Here is a 13512-nt window from a genome sequence, read left to right on the forward strand (position 1 = left end):
AATATTGTAGTTTATTGAGATGCGCCTGTATATAAAGTATAACATTTTAATATTATTACCCCCCCCAAAAAAAAGCAACAAAAAAAAGGAAAACTCCCATCTGCAGTTGGGTGAATACGCCAAACCATGAGGAACTACAATGTGTGTAAAAGTAAAACTTGTAAAAAGTAGGGCAAGTGGTTTATGAGAACTTTAGGACTGGGGGAGTCCTTTTTCGCTGATATTTTCAGAAGATGATAATGAATGAATCCAAAATATGCTCATTTGTTTACATAAAATACATGACACTCCCTCTCAAAACCACTCTTTATACACACAGCTTTATTTTATTTTAGTACCAGTCACATTTAGCATGATGTGGTTATAATATAAAATATGTATGTCACTGTACATCTGTGTCATGTGACCACGTTTACATGTCCGCTTGGTTTGCTTCTTGCGGTTCAAATGTTCACTTTATGCTCATGATGCAAAACATGTTCAACATTTATGAATTTTTTTTTTAATCCAAAGCGAATATACCAACAGACTTCTACTTTAACGGACCTGGAACTCAAAATGCCCCTTTGTAACGGACAAAGTCTGTTCGTTCCAGAATTGACCACTTTTGTTCACTGGGACAATAGACAGGCAGAAACTAGTACCTTACCTGTATTTCTGGGTTGAGCCGCTTTTGTTACAAATATGAAGACTAGATACACGGCCAGGCTAACCGACATTCCAAGTGGGGGCCATGTAGGCAGGGGCGACGTTTCCATCAAAGGCAACCCTTGGACATTAGCTTAGCGTCGCCGTAGGCATGCAGCTCAAAAGGGACGTGTCGTATCTATTTATTCATATCTATGGCTCTTGTTTACTTGGGCACTCATCGTGTACACATCTCTCGAACATGCTGATTTTGGTACATTATACAGTTGCTTTTTGTCAAGCCCTTTTTTATTCTATTAAGTCGTAACAGGGCTGGGAAAAGGAAGCGTGCTAACCTCATGAAAGCGACCCTTGACTCGCTACCACGACAACTTTCTCCCACCAGCACACCATTATCACCCGTCCCAAGCACCAGTATTTGGATTAACTTTACTTACTTTTCACAGCAATGATTAAAGGTCAGTTTAGAAAATCCTTAAAAACTTTTTAAACATTTTCAAGCTTTTTTTTTTTTTTTTTTTTTTTTACATTTATTTACAATAATTTTTTACTCTACTGGGTGTTTTTAGGCCACAAAAAAGTAGAAAACAATAATTTTGTACGGTACTGGGTGTTTTTAGGCCACAAAAAAAGTGCTTCAAAATAACCGATTAACATCTTTAACAGATGACCCTTAGCACCGATAAGTCCATTAAATCGAGGTACCACTGTACAAGCCATTTTACTCTGTGGTTCTCACGTGGAATGCAACGATACTATTACTACTTCTAGTAATTATTCTTTGTAATTTCCAGCAGTCTGCAGTCCCTGCGTCACACTGCTGGCTCTAGTAGGTCAGTCGGTACTACGTTATGTTTGAGCCTTCTGGTTAGGGTAAAAACTCTCACACTCTATAATAGGTTGGCAATTTAATGTCATGTGTGGGTCTGTCACGTTAAAATAAAAACATATATATTTAGCTACAGTATGTACCCCGCTTAAGCCGACGGGACACCTGTACATAAAGGAAGTGAAAATATGGGCTTCTTCTGGGAGGACTTTCTACAAGATGTTTAAAATCTCTGGGCTAGTTTATTACAAAGGTGTTGGATGGGTTTGAGGTCAGGTTCTCCCACATTAAACTCATCCAACCTTGCTTTATCCACTGCAGACAGAAAAGGGCAGTGCAAAAAGTTGGAATCATGTCTTGGTAAGATGAAGATTCATGTTGGATAAAAGGGTCTAGTAAATTGATTCACTAATTTAAATAGGTATAACCCCTTAATATAGTGGACATGTGCAATGAAAAATGAAGGCTTAAATCTACATAAAGGCAAGGAATGGTTACTGGTAAACTCATGATCTGTAATGCCTCACAATGAGACTTCAACAGCGTCCTTCAGGTTCTTTGTGGCATCTTGCTCAGCCTTCCTGGGCACCCGGGGGCTGTTTGCTGCTCTCCTGCTAGTCTGCGGGCTGCAGGATCCAGAAGCCTGACTCTTGCGCTGCAGTGATGGGCTCCTGGAGCCTTTTGTCTTGGCCGGCGCGGTTAAAGAGTCCAAAAGCTTGAGCGATCTCAGGCCCAGCAGACCGCAGAAGTAGTTACACTGGTGCTGTGAGACAAAACCCTCCAACACTTCAGGCTTGCCTTCCATTTGGAGACCTTGATGTCTGCAGTAACAACAACAAAATATTCTGATGAGTCTAAAAGATATATTAGCATTATTATTTTACAGTATCATTATGACCCCAGTGAGGAAAAGCGGTACAGAAAATGGATGGATTTACTGATACAACACAATACCATAGTAATATACTAACCCAGTAGATTTGACTGTAATTCCAATGTTGGTGATCTTTGTATCAACACCTGGAAAAAAAACAACAACAGCACAATGTAGTTTTGTTATTTTCCACAATTTATTCAAATGTGACAGGCTTTATGTGATAGTCTAGATATCAGTGCAACCTATTGTGCAAAACAATATTCAAAATCAAATGAAAGTGATGATCAAAGATGTTTAAAGTACAATTTTATCTGGTGCTGTGGCAATAGTTTATGTATTACTGTAATAAAACTGGGAATCTCAAAGAAATGTTTCTTTTGAGTTGATTTCTTGGAAGAAATTACAGAGAGAAGATGCACATCCGACTAACACAGTAGCTAACAGTACTGATGGATTGTACTAAAGATTGATCCTCCTTGTGATCATAACATTTTCTGTATTTGCTTAAAGTTACTTGGAACAGAACGTACAAGAATAACCTTGGCTAAGGAGCCGCATGCTGCTTCACCAAGTATAAAGACAGACATTATCATCTGATCAAATGTAGAAGCCTGTTTAGATATTTCCATTGCAGGTGGTAATGATAACGCATTTGTTTTGCGGTGTGAAATCCATTTATCTAACATCTGATAGAAGCAGTCTGGATGAGGACAGTCAATTTGGAAGCTGATTGGATGACGATAATTCACACAGCTCGCTTTTTGGTGCTCAATCTTCTTTTATTAACTGCAGTTGACTTCTATATCAACCTCACCGAGGAGTAAGGATGTACAGTATGGACATTTCTTACGTCACAATTCGTAATTTACTGTTGCATGGACTGCATTACATTTTTTCTCTTTGCCGGCATTGGTAGAAGAGGTGTTATTTGGACACTATCTACAGTATTTCTGACTTCAGAACTGGATTCTTATTTGTGGAATTCTGAAATTGTTTAACTGTTAGGTTTTAATGTACCTAGTCCCCGTTTTACCTTCGAGCCGAGTGATGAGCAGATTTCCGTGAGTCCATTGAAAGATCCAGTGCTGCAGTGCGCAACACTTGAGCTCCACCTCAGAGGCCATTCTCATCTCGATCCTCCCCATATGGTCAATCACTACATATTTCTGATAGACTCCTACCAGGTCAGCCTCCACCGTGGCATAGGGGATTGTGTTTGCTGGCCGGTACATCAAGTAGACTGGGATGACCCTGATTTGTTAAAGATCAGCGTTAAGAGAATGACACCCCAAACCAAAAATAATGAGTTAAGACAAATAGAGTTTCCACCAAGTAGAGTGGTTCAGTTCGGGCCATTATGGAATACATTTATCGATGATTCTATTGTCGAAGGTGTACAAATAAAGTGGTACTGTCCTCCTTTGTTGAGGTAACAAACACAGTGGTATAGTACACGTGTAAGGTGGCGCTGAATACACTGTTGTGCAATGATCACAGTAGTTGACAGAGAACGTTACAATAGAATGTGGGAAAGAGTGGAATCCATCGCATCCATCTTCTTCGGCTAATCCGGGGTCGGGTCGCGGGGCCAGCAGCATAAGGAGGGAAGCCCAGACCTCACTCTCCCAGGCCACTTTGTCCAGCTATTTCGGGAGGATCACAAGGCGATCCCAGGCCCACTGGGAGACATAGTCTCTCTAGCGTGTCCCGAGTCTTCCCCGGGCCCTCTCCCGGTGAGACGTGCCCAGAACACCTCACCAGGGAGACATCCAGGAGGCACGCTAAACAGACGCCCGAGCCACCTCATGTGGCTCCTCTCAGCGCAGAGGAGAAGCAGCTCTACTCTGAGCCCCTCCCGAATGACAAAGCTTCTCCTCCTATCTCTAAGGGAGAGCCCAGACACACTGCGGTGGACACCCATTTCGGCAGCTTGTATTCACGATTTTGTTCTTTCGGTCAAGACCCACAGCTTGTGATCATAGGTGAGGGTAGGAAAGTAGATCCACCGGTAAATCCCAGGACTGGTGTCACAAAGGATATACAGGTTTTTCCAACCCAAACTAAAGGTTACAGTTTTCCCCTTCAATGTGGGCCAGACGATTAACCGCAATGTCTATGAACAGAACCTGTGCCTTTTGCTTTGTACAGTGTGCAATTAGAGGCAAGAGTTGTGGCAGGACAATGTGTGGCTGCTTCACCATGACAACATGCCTGCATCAGCCCATAATGTAATAATGGCTCATACCGTAATAACAGCCCATAACTTGATAAAAGCCCTGAACCTATAAAGTAATAACTTTTGTCCAATAACATAATACAGCGCCTGGTCACAATGGGCCTTATTCACTCATAATTTTTTTTGCACAAGTTGAGCGCAAACACAAAATCACCGTCAGATTCATGACACATGCGTACTGGCCAATTTTCTTTGCAATCTGTATAAATATATATAAAAGGAATGAATATAGCCCAGCAATGAGGCATTTGTAGTTGATAAAATTCATGAAATTAGTGTTGGAAGTGTCAGAAAAATAGATGAGACATGCCGATCACAAGCAACCATGCCAGTGGCGATGTGTGTGTGAATCGATCAATTAACATCACATTTGCAAATACAGAATCACAAAAATATATATAAATCAGATTATCATAGAAATTAGAAGGAATAATGAAGCCTTGGAAAAATTAGGAAATGTGTCTCAACTGTGAGGCACTTCTTGTTGAGACCGTGCCACGACTTAAGCACTTGTGGAGACTCCATGGTCAAACTCACTCGAGAGGAGGCCCAAAGTTCTCGGTAACTCTCGTCTCCGCAGAAAATATTTTGCAGTATGCACGAGCCAGATTCTGAATCTTACAGTTCTGTATGCAGAACAATAAAAAATATCCAGTTAGGATTACTTACGACACCAAACTTTTCATGAAGGAATTGAGCCATACCTCCTTGACAAAGTCCAAATTCCTGTCCGTGAGGCAATGTTCCTCCTTGCCGCCATAAGCGATGTGGCGTTGTGCTTTGATGATACACGTGTGACCAGACTCAAACACAGGCTCCAGGCCGTAGATGACTTTAGCCCTCCAGACCTTGTGGGCACAGCCTTCGCTGATACAGCATTTGTGCACCATTACACGACCAAACAATTTGTTGCCCCAGACACTGCTGTCAGCCACGCCCTTGCTGAACATCAGGGGTGCCATTTCTATCTCTTCTCCAACTTGATGACAAGACAAAACAGTTGGAAAAGCATTCAACTTCTGGCTATATTACATGTTAACATTACACCTTACCACCATGGTCCTCACGGAGCGAAATCCCTGATAAAGCTGCAAAACATTGGTAGAAAAAACACAATTGCTTCAGCTAAATAGACTCTAATAAAATATTGACGTGCCAAGTGAGTACATACTGTCTGGACCAAGCAGAAAGTCAGTGGAGTCGCTCCCATAGTCATTTGTGATAGTGCATTTGTAAACACCAGAGTCTTTGCTTGATGCTTGAATCACGGCCAGATTGACCTGGCTTTCATCTGCCGCACTGAGAGACAAATGGGAAAAATTTAAGAGACAGAATCGGCATTTATTTATAAAAATGTATCCATGCTAGGAATTTACCTTCTCTTAATCTGGGCGATCTCCAGTTGATTTCTGTACCAAGCAATGGTCGAGTCGGTGAGAATATTGAAAAACTGGCACCATAATTTTAGGTGTCCTGAGGCATCCGGAAAGCTTTCACTGCGGATCTTACGGATAACTTGAGGAGCTAAAAGTGGAGAGACGATATAATGAGAATCGTGTTACCACAAGGGTGGTAATCACAGAGTAATTAATGACACAACCCTACTATCACAATATTTTGCCAATATTTGTGCAATAACATAACAATGTACAGTGCGATAATACATTTTCTTTAAAAAAACACCTACAATATTACAGTACCAATTTAACTTAAGAGGGAACAAGTTTTTTTAAAATTGAAACTAGAACATAAAGCAATAAGTAAACAATTACACGTCCATATTTGAAGGACCTTTCTTTCTGAAAAAGATGTGCTTTTTAAAAAGCATGTCACAATAAAACTTTTTTCTGGACAATTTTTCATCTGTAACGGCTATAAAGAGATGGCTTGGGGACCCAAAGGTGGTGGCTGAACCATTCAGATGGGACTGGTTTAGGTGTATGATGGGAAAATCAAGTTTCACTAAGCAGTAAAGCTCAGTTTTGCTTGTCACGGTACGGTTCTGAACGGCAAACCTTGACTTGAATTTCTACCACACCGTGTGGGATGATGCGACATAAATATGTAACATTTTAGCAGCAGGACAGTATGTAACTTGCCTATGATTTGAGTGACGATATTGAGTCGTTTGAAATTATTTTAATTGTACAATGGTTGTTCTCTTAACATAGAAGATACAATTTGAATCTATCTCTGTGTTTAAAAAAAATATATTTTTAATATAAAATATTCTATTCTTTTGGAATGGACAATTTGCCCAATCAAGAGACCTAAAAAAAAAGTAGGGTCAGGATATTTTGAGACCTTCATAAATGCTTTGGAAATGTTCCCTCGCTATATGGCGGTTCACCTATTGCGGATTCAGTACATTGTGGATTTTTTTGTATGCTGTAATATTTTTGTAGTAAAATAAACACTTCCTAGCCTAAACGATTAAAACTGTTAAACAAAATATAAATAAATAAATAATTTATTAAAGCACATTCCGTAATTTCTAGCAAATTAAGCAAACGTCCTTGCAGGCCCATGTTGATATTCAGGACAGTAAGATCCAAAATATTGGGGATTTCATTCTAATATTTTCTGATGGGGAAGGTAAGAACAATTAGAGACGTTAAGCTTTTTCTGTATAGTTAGTGGCGTATGGGGAGGAAAACACTTAGCATCCATAACATAAAAAATATAAGGGATTTCGTTCTGATATCCCCTCCTGGAAGCCATCACCTTATCATGGTGGAGGGGTTTGTGTGTCCCAATGATCCTAGCCGCTAAGTTGTCTGGGGCTTCACATCCCTGGTAGGGTCACCCATGGCAAACAGGTCCTAGGTGAGGGACCAGACAAAGCACGGCTAACAGACCCCTATGATGAAAACTATTAATGGATCTAGGTTTCGCTTGCCCGGATGCGGGTCACCGGGGCCCCCCTCTGGAGCCAGGCCTGGAGGTGGGGCTCGAAGGCGAGCGCCTGGTGACCGGGCCTGCAACCATGGGGCCCAAAAGGGTAACGTGGGTCCCCCTTCCCATGTGCTCACCACCTGTGGGAGGGGCCATAGGGGTCGGGTGCAGTGTGAGCTGGGCGATGGCCGAAGGCAGGGACCTTGGCGATCCGATCCCCGGCTACAGAAGCTGGCTCTCGGGACATGGAATGTCAAGCTGAAGGAGTCCTATCGGGCCTTTTTGGCCTGTGGAACTCCTGAGGTAGCTGATGGGTACCGGCTGGCCAAGCGGAATGCAGCTTTGGTGGTCGCTGAAGCAAAAACTTGGGCACCCCCCACACGACCCCCCCGAGGGACACGGTCCCTCGGGGGGGTCGTGTGGGGGGTGCTTTGGGAGTATGGGGTACAGAACCCCCTGATAAGGGCTGTTCGGTCCCTGTCCGACCAGAGTCAGGGTTTGGGCCGCATATCCGGCAGTAAGTCAGAATCGTTTCCGGTGAGGGTTGGACTCCGCCAAGGCTCCCCTTTGTCACCGATTCTGTTGATAACTTTTATGGACAGAATTTCAAGGCGCTGGGGGTCCGATTTGGTGGCCTCAGAATTGCATCTCTGCTTTTTGCTGTTGATGTGGTTCTGTTGGCTTCATCAAGCCGTGATCTCCAACTCTCACTGGTGCAGTTCGCAGCTGAGTGTGAAGCGGCTGGGATGAGAATCAGCACCTCCAAATCTGAGAACATGGTCCTCAGTCGGAAAAGGTTGGTGTGCCCTTGCCAGGTGGGGGATGAGATCCTGCCCCAAGTGGAGGAGTTCAAGTATCTTGTGGTCTTGTTCACGAGTGGAAGAATGGAACGGGAGATCAACAGGTGGATCGGTGCAGGGTCTGCAGTGATGCGGACTTTGAATCGATCCATTGTGGTAAAGAAGAAGCTAAGCCGAAAGGCAAAGCTGTCGATTTACCGGTCGATCTACGTTCCTACCCTCACCTATGGTCACGAGCTGTGGGTCGTGACCGAAAGAACAAGATCAAGATACGAGCTCCCGAAATGAGTTTTCTCCGCAGGATGTCCGGGCTCTCCCTTAGAGATAGGGTGAGAAGCTCGGTCATCCGGGAGGATCTCAGAGTAGAGCCGCTGCTCCTCCACATCAAGAGGAGCAAGATGAGGTGGCTGGGGCATCTGATTCGGATGCCTCCCGATGCCACCGGGAGGAGACCCTGGGGACGACCCATGACACGCTGGAGAGATTACGTCTTTCGGCTGGCCTGGGAACGCCTCGGGATCCCCCCGGAAGACCTGGATGAAGTGGCTGGGGAGAGCGAAGTCTGGGCGTCCCTGCAAATACTGCGACCCGACCTCGGATAAGCAGAAGAAAATGGATGGATGGATTGTTCTGATATTTTCAGATGTTGAAGTGGGTATACGGAGAGATGTCCACATAAATTGTGGTGACGATTGATCACAATTTTGTGACATTAAGCAACATTAATATTTTTTACATTATGTGTGGACTGTCCCGACACAGGGATAAAATAAAACAGAATTATGTCAGCTATTGCGGGGTTCGTCCGGAACATAACCCCCATAATAAATGAGGGATTATTTTATAAAGAACTGAACCAAAATGGAGGATACTGGCCTGTAGAAGTTGTTTTCAAGCAATCACTCAACAAGTTTGATATTGGATTTCATTTCTGTGGGCTGGTAGTGGGCAGATCATCTGTCTCACAGTCTAGAGGTTGTTTACTCCGGCTTCCTCGTATATTCTAAAAAAAACTATGTTTAGGTTCATTGAAGACTCTAAATTCTCCATAGGTGTGAAGGGTTGTTTGTCTTCACTGTATGTGCCCTGCTATTGACTGGCGGCCAGTCCAGGGTGTACCCCGCCTTTCGCCCCAAGCCAGCTGCAGCTCACCCGCAACCTTAATGAGGGTAAGAGCTATAGAAAATAGATGGATGGGAAATAGTTTGGATGTAAAAAGCATTTTACCTTTGCATGGGTCCCATCTGTCCTTCTCACTTTTCTCACTTTGGATGTTCTCATCTGGTGGTTGGCTTGATGCCTTTGTCACAGCGGTTATCTTTTTTCTTCCCACTATTGACGATCGCTTCTCTACAGGAGAATTTCTTTCGTCGTTGGGCTGAAGAAGAGGAGGTGACTGTCGTGAACACTTTGGAGATGATAAGATTGACAGAGGACTGGTGGAAAGTGTGCTGTCTGGTGGAGAAACCTCTTGCTTCTCAGGATGGGGATAAGGTGGTAATTTGGTCTCCTCAGGTTTGTCCTTGGAAGAAAGGATCTTAGGACGGGCCCCTGAGGCCAATTCTCGAGGAGTTGCAGAAGAAAGATAAGAATCAAAATCTCTTTTCTGAATTAATGGAGTTGCTTCGGGACTTGAATTTGGTAATAGAGTTGCTTCGGGACTTGAATTTGGTAATATATTATTCCCTTGAATGTCTTCAACCATCGACTGCCCTTGGAAACAAAGGGTGTTTTCTTGTGTATCTGCACGAAGGACACTGGGCAATCTCAGCACCTCCAGTGAAGAATTGGTTAGATTGTGTTCAACTTGTAGTGTTTGAGAAATGTTTCCAGTAGTTCCGTGTTGCGTTTCAGTGTTGAATTTAATATCTGGTAAGAACTTTTCCACTTGTCCCAAGTTTTTACCTTGGGTCCAAACAGTTTTGGTTCTTGATGTATGCCTTTGAATTACTTCCTCCTTAGGAATAACGGGAACAGAAGGGTAGTAATTTTGAGAACCTGCAAGGGGAATGGCCTTTAGATCTCGATTGCATTCTAAGCTAAGGGAAACAACAACAGATGAAGGACAGGGACGAGTATCTTCTTGAAAAGTCTGACTTTGCTTTATAAGCTGTTCCTTTGGAGAGGTTTGTTGAATACAATTCTTAGGCATGCTATCAGGGACTGACTTCCTCCCTTGAGTTGCTTTCTCTTCAGGATGCATGGGACCAGAAGTATAGTTATTTAAGTAACCTGCATGGGCAATCTCTGTTACGTCTCCATGGCATTCTATGCTAAAGGGATCGATGACAGCGGAAGGACAAGGTCTAGGATATTCTTGAAATGTCTTATTCTTTCCCAGATGACTTTGGTTTACAAGAGTTTCGTTGAGAGAGATTTGATCAATGTGACTCTTAGGTATGCCAACGGGTACTGACTTCCTCCCTGGAGGTGCCTCCTCCTTAGTATTCACGGCAACTGAAGGGTAGTTATTTGAAGGACCTACACGAGGAATGTCTGTGACATCTTGACTGCATTGTGTGCTAAGAGGATCAACGACAGAGGAGGGACAAAGATGAAGATCTTCTTGCAAAGTCCTATTCTTTCCCATTTGACTTTGGTTTACAAGAGTTTTCTCTTGAGAGATTAGATCAACATGATTCTTAGGTATGCCAACGGGTACTGATTTCCTCCCTGTAGTTGCCTCCTCCTTAGGATTCACAGGAACAGAAGGGTACGTATTTGAAGATCCAGCATGGGGAATGTCTGTGACATCTTGACTGTATTGTGTGCCAAGAGGATCAATGACACAGGAAGGACAAGGACTAGGATTTTCTTGAAAAGTACTATTCTTTCTGAGATGACTTTGCTTTTTAAGATGTTCCTTTGGAGAAGTTTGGCCAACATGATTCTTAGCTATGCTATCAGGTGCTGACTTCCTCCCTTGAGTTGCCTCCTCCTTAGGATTCACCGGAACAAAAGTAAAGTTATTTGAAGAACCTGCATTGGGAAAGGCTGTGACATCTCGATTGCATTCTATGCTGAGGGGATCAATGACAGATGAAAGACAGGGACTAAGATTCTTTTCAGAAGTCTTATTCTTTCCCAAATGGTTTTGCTGTACAAGATGTTCCTTTGGAGAGGTTCGACCAACACTATTCTTTGGTATGTCATCAGGTGCTGACTTCCCTCCTTGAGCCGTAGATTTACCTTGATCATTTCCAAGGTTTTGAGATTTGTCTGCAGCAGCAGGACATGCTGCCAAGTCTATAGGGATGTCTTTAGTGGGACTTAATTCCGCGGAATCAAGAGCCATTATTTGGGCTCTCATAAGTTCTGCAACAGATATAACCCTGGACACAGGTTTAGAGGTTTCTTGGATGTTTCTGTACTGCTGCTCATTTAAGCTGAGAGTTTTTTGGGAATGTGGGCAAGCGGTTTCAACTTTAGTCTGTTTATTAGTCTGGAACTGCGAGTTGGCCTTTAAACTAAACTCTTTCTTGCCATTATTAGACACAACAATGGGATTAGTGACAGTAGGTACTTTATCGCTTGTGTGCTCTGGTTGTTGAACCTTTGGTGTAACAGGGGTTACAGTCAGCCTTTTAACAATCTTTTCATTTGGTACTACTGCCTTCCTAACATCACTGTCATCTACCTTTTTATTAGGGTGTACTTCCTGCCCTCCAACAGACTTTACCACTAAACCGGCTTGGCTTTGCTTGTCTGCAGATGAAACGAGTTCCGACTTTTGCGGGGCCATGTGGTTTTGCCTTGATCCCTTGGAATGATGCTGTCTGTATAGCGACGATTCATGTGGTGTGACAAAAAAGGGTTGGGCATCCTCTCTTGTAGCCGCTTGTTTCAGTGGAGGTTTCCGCTGTGGTCGTGCGATCGCCACCGCCAAACGCTGGTCAGGCGGAGGTTCTGGGTTGACAGGTGCATTATTCCCACTCATCCATGTTGGGGCTTGTGTCACCTTGGGAGACAATACAGGCAAATGTTTCCAGGCTGTAAAAACGAATGATACTTTATCCCTAGCTGTACAGGACATGGGTAAACGTATAATTCCAACAACAGCAACAGTGTAACCAGCAAAAAATAGAAAGACTTGGAAATACCTACAGACGCCCATGTACATTCTCAATAGTGTTAGTGGGGCTGTTTGTTTACTCAACTGCAAACCACCAAACATTTATTTCCAGGAGGCTTCTAATTGAGAACAGACATTTATTATACAAATTCTATGATAGTAAGATGAGGCAAAATGAAGCTTTCCAAAGTAGTGAGTAAACCGAGAGGTGTCGTTGAATCACTTTTACTAACATTGATTTAGATGTGAGGTGTTCAGATTTACACTTGTTGCACGGCTGTAATAGACCATCCTTTGTATTTTTTTCTTGTTTGTTTTATACATTTTGTAATTTGTTTATTTTTTAACACAATTGTTGTGTTTTGTCTGTTTACTCGGCTGCAGACAGTATCAGGCGTTGGTTTGAGGGAGGTGTCTATTTGAGAGGAGGCTACCACAGTAAGATGATAAGATTCAGCTTTCCAAAGTAGTAAAAACCCAAGAGGTATGTTTGAGCTACATTTACAGGGTTAGGTATTACACTGATTAAGATGTTAAGGGTTAGGTATTACAGTGATCAAGATGTGAGGTTTTCTGTGATGTCTATTCAAATTTGCACTAGCTGCACATCTGTAAGGCCATGTTGATGTGTATTTTTGTCTGCTATTTGGCATGATGTAATTATATTGATTAATATCAGAGGTTAGGTTCGATTATAAAAAATCTGGTTAATTAAGGGATCTGTAATTCACTAATCTTGATGAATCACGTTTTAATTGTATAATCATATTTGCCCTAAAAAGCAACATGGTTTAAAGACCCCCAAAACAGAGCATAAATATGTCTTATAAATTTGACACATTATAGAAGAGATTCTTGTCAACATGCTGGACAATGAATGATAGGATAAAAAAAAGATAAATTATATGAAATCAGGCTTCAAAATGGTCAAGAATTGAGACATTCTTTAAGCTTCCAGACACTGTGGGCGTGTCGCTGAGAGCTCTGAAAATCCCGCCTTTCAGATGTAAATGAAATACACAGAGGCTACTTCATTCGCTCATGGCTCGTAAACAAATTTCCAGTGACGGAGATAGCACATGTTTTCAAGGACTGCAGAGAAGCAGCCTCTGAGCCGGCCGGTATAATGACCATAAGCCACGCCGCCAGGACAAT

At 42.7% G+C, this 13512-nt stretch overlaps 1 protein-coding gene across 6 annotated transcripts in view; it reads right to left on the reverse strand.

The window, feature by feature from the left end:
- Positions 1–307: 307 nt before the first annotated feature.
- LOC133397328 (alpha-protein kinase 3-like) overlaps positions 308–13512 on the reverse strand; it is a 28208-nt gene continuing 15003 nt past the window's right edge. For 5 of the 6 annotated variants that reach the window (XM_061668082.1, XM_061668091.1, XM_061668072.1 and 2 more), the window contains 9 exons: positions 9513–12243; positions 5967–6114; positions 5762–5889; positions 5643–5678; positions 5295–5569; positions 5128–5216; positions 3388–3605; positions 2449–2497; positions 308–2298 (listed from right to left, as the gene is read on the reverse strand). In XM_061668082.1, the coding sequence (XP_061524066.1) occupies positions 2001–2298; positions 2449–2497; positions 3388–3605; positions 5128–5216; positions 5295–5569; positions 5643–5678; positions 5762–5889; positions 5967–6114; positions 9513–12243 (3972 nt within the window). In that variant the 3' untranslated portion in view covers positions 308–2000. Of the gene's footprint in view, positions 2299–2448; positions 2498–3387; positions 3606–5058; positions 5217–5294; positions 5570–5642; positions 5679–5761; positions 5890–5966; positions 6115–9512; positions 12244–13512 lie in introns of those variants that run through there. The other variant, XR_009767594.1, reaches the window with a different exon arrangement.

This window comes from Phycodurus eques, chromosome 2 (assembly GCF_024500275.1).
Source record: "Phycodurus eques isolate BA_2022a chromosome 2, UOR_Pequ_1.1, whole genome shotgun sequence".
NCBI lineage: Eukaryota > Metazoa > Chordata > Actinopteri > Syngnathiformes > Syngnathidae > Phycodurus > Phycodurus eques.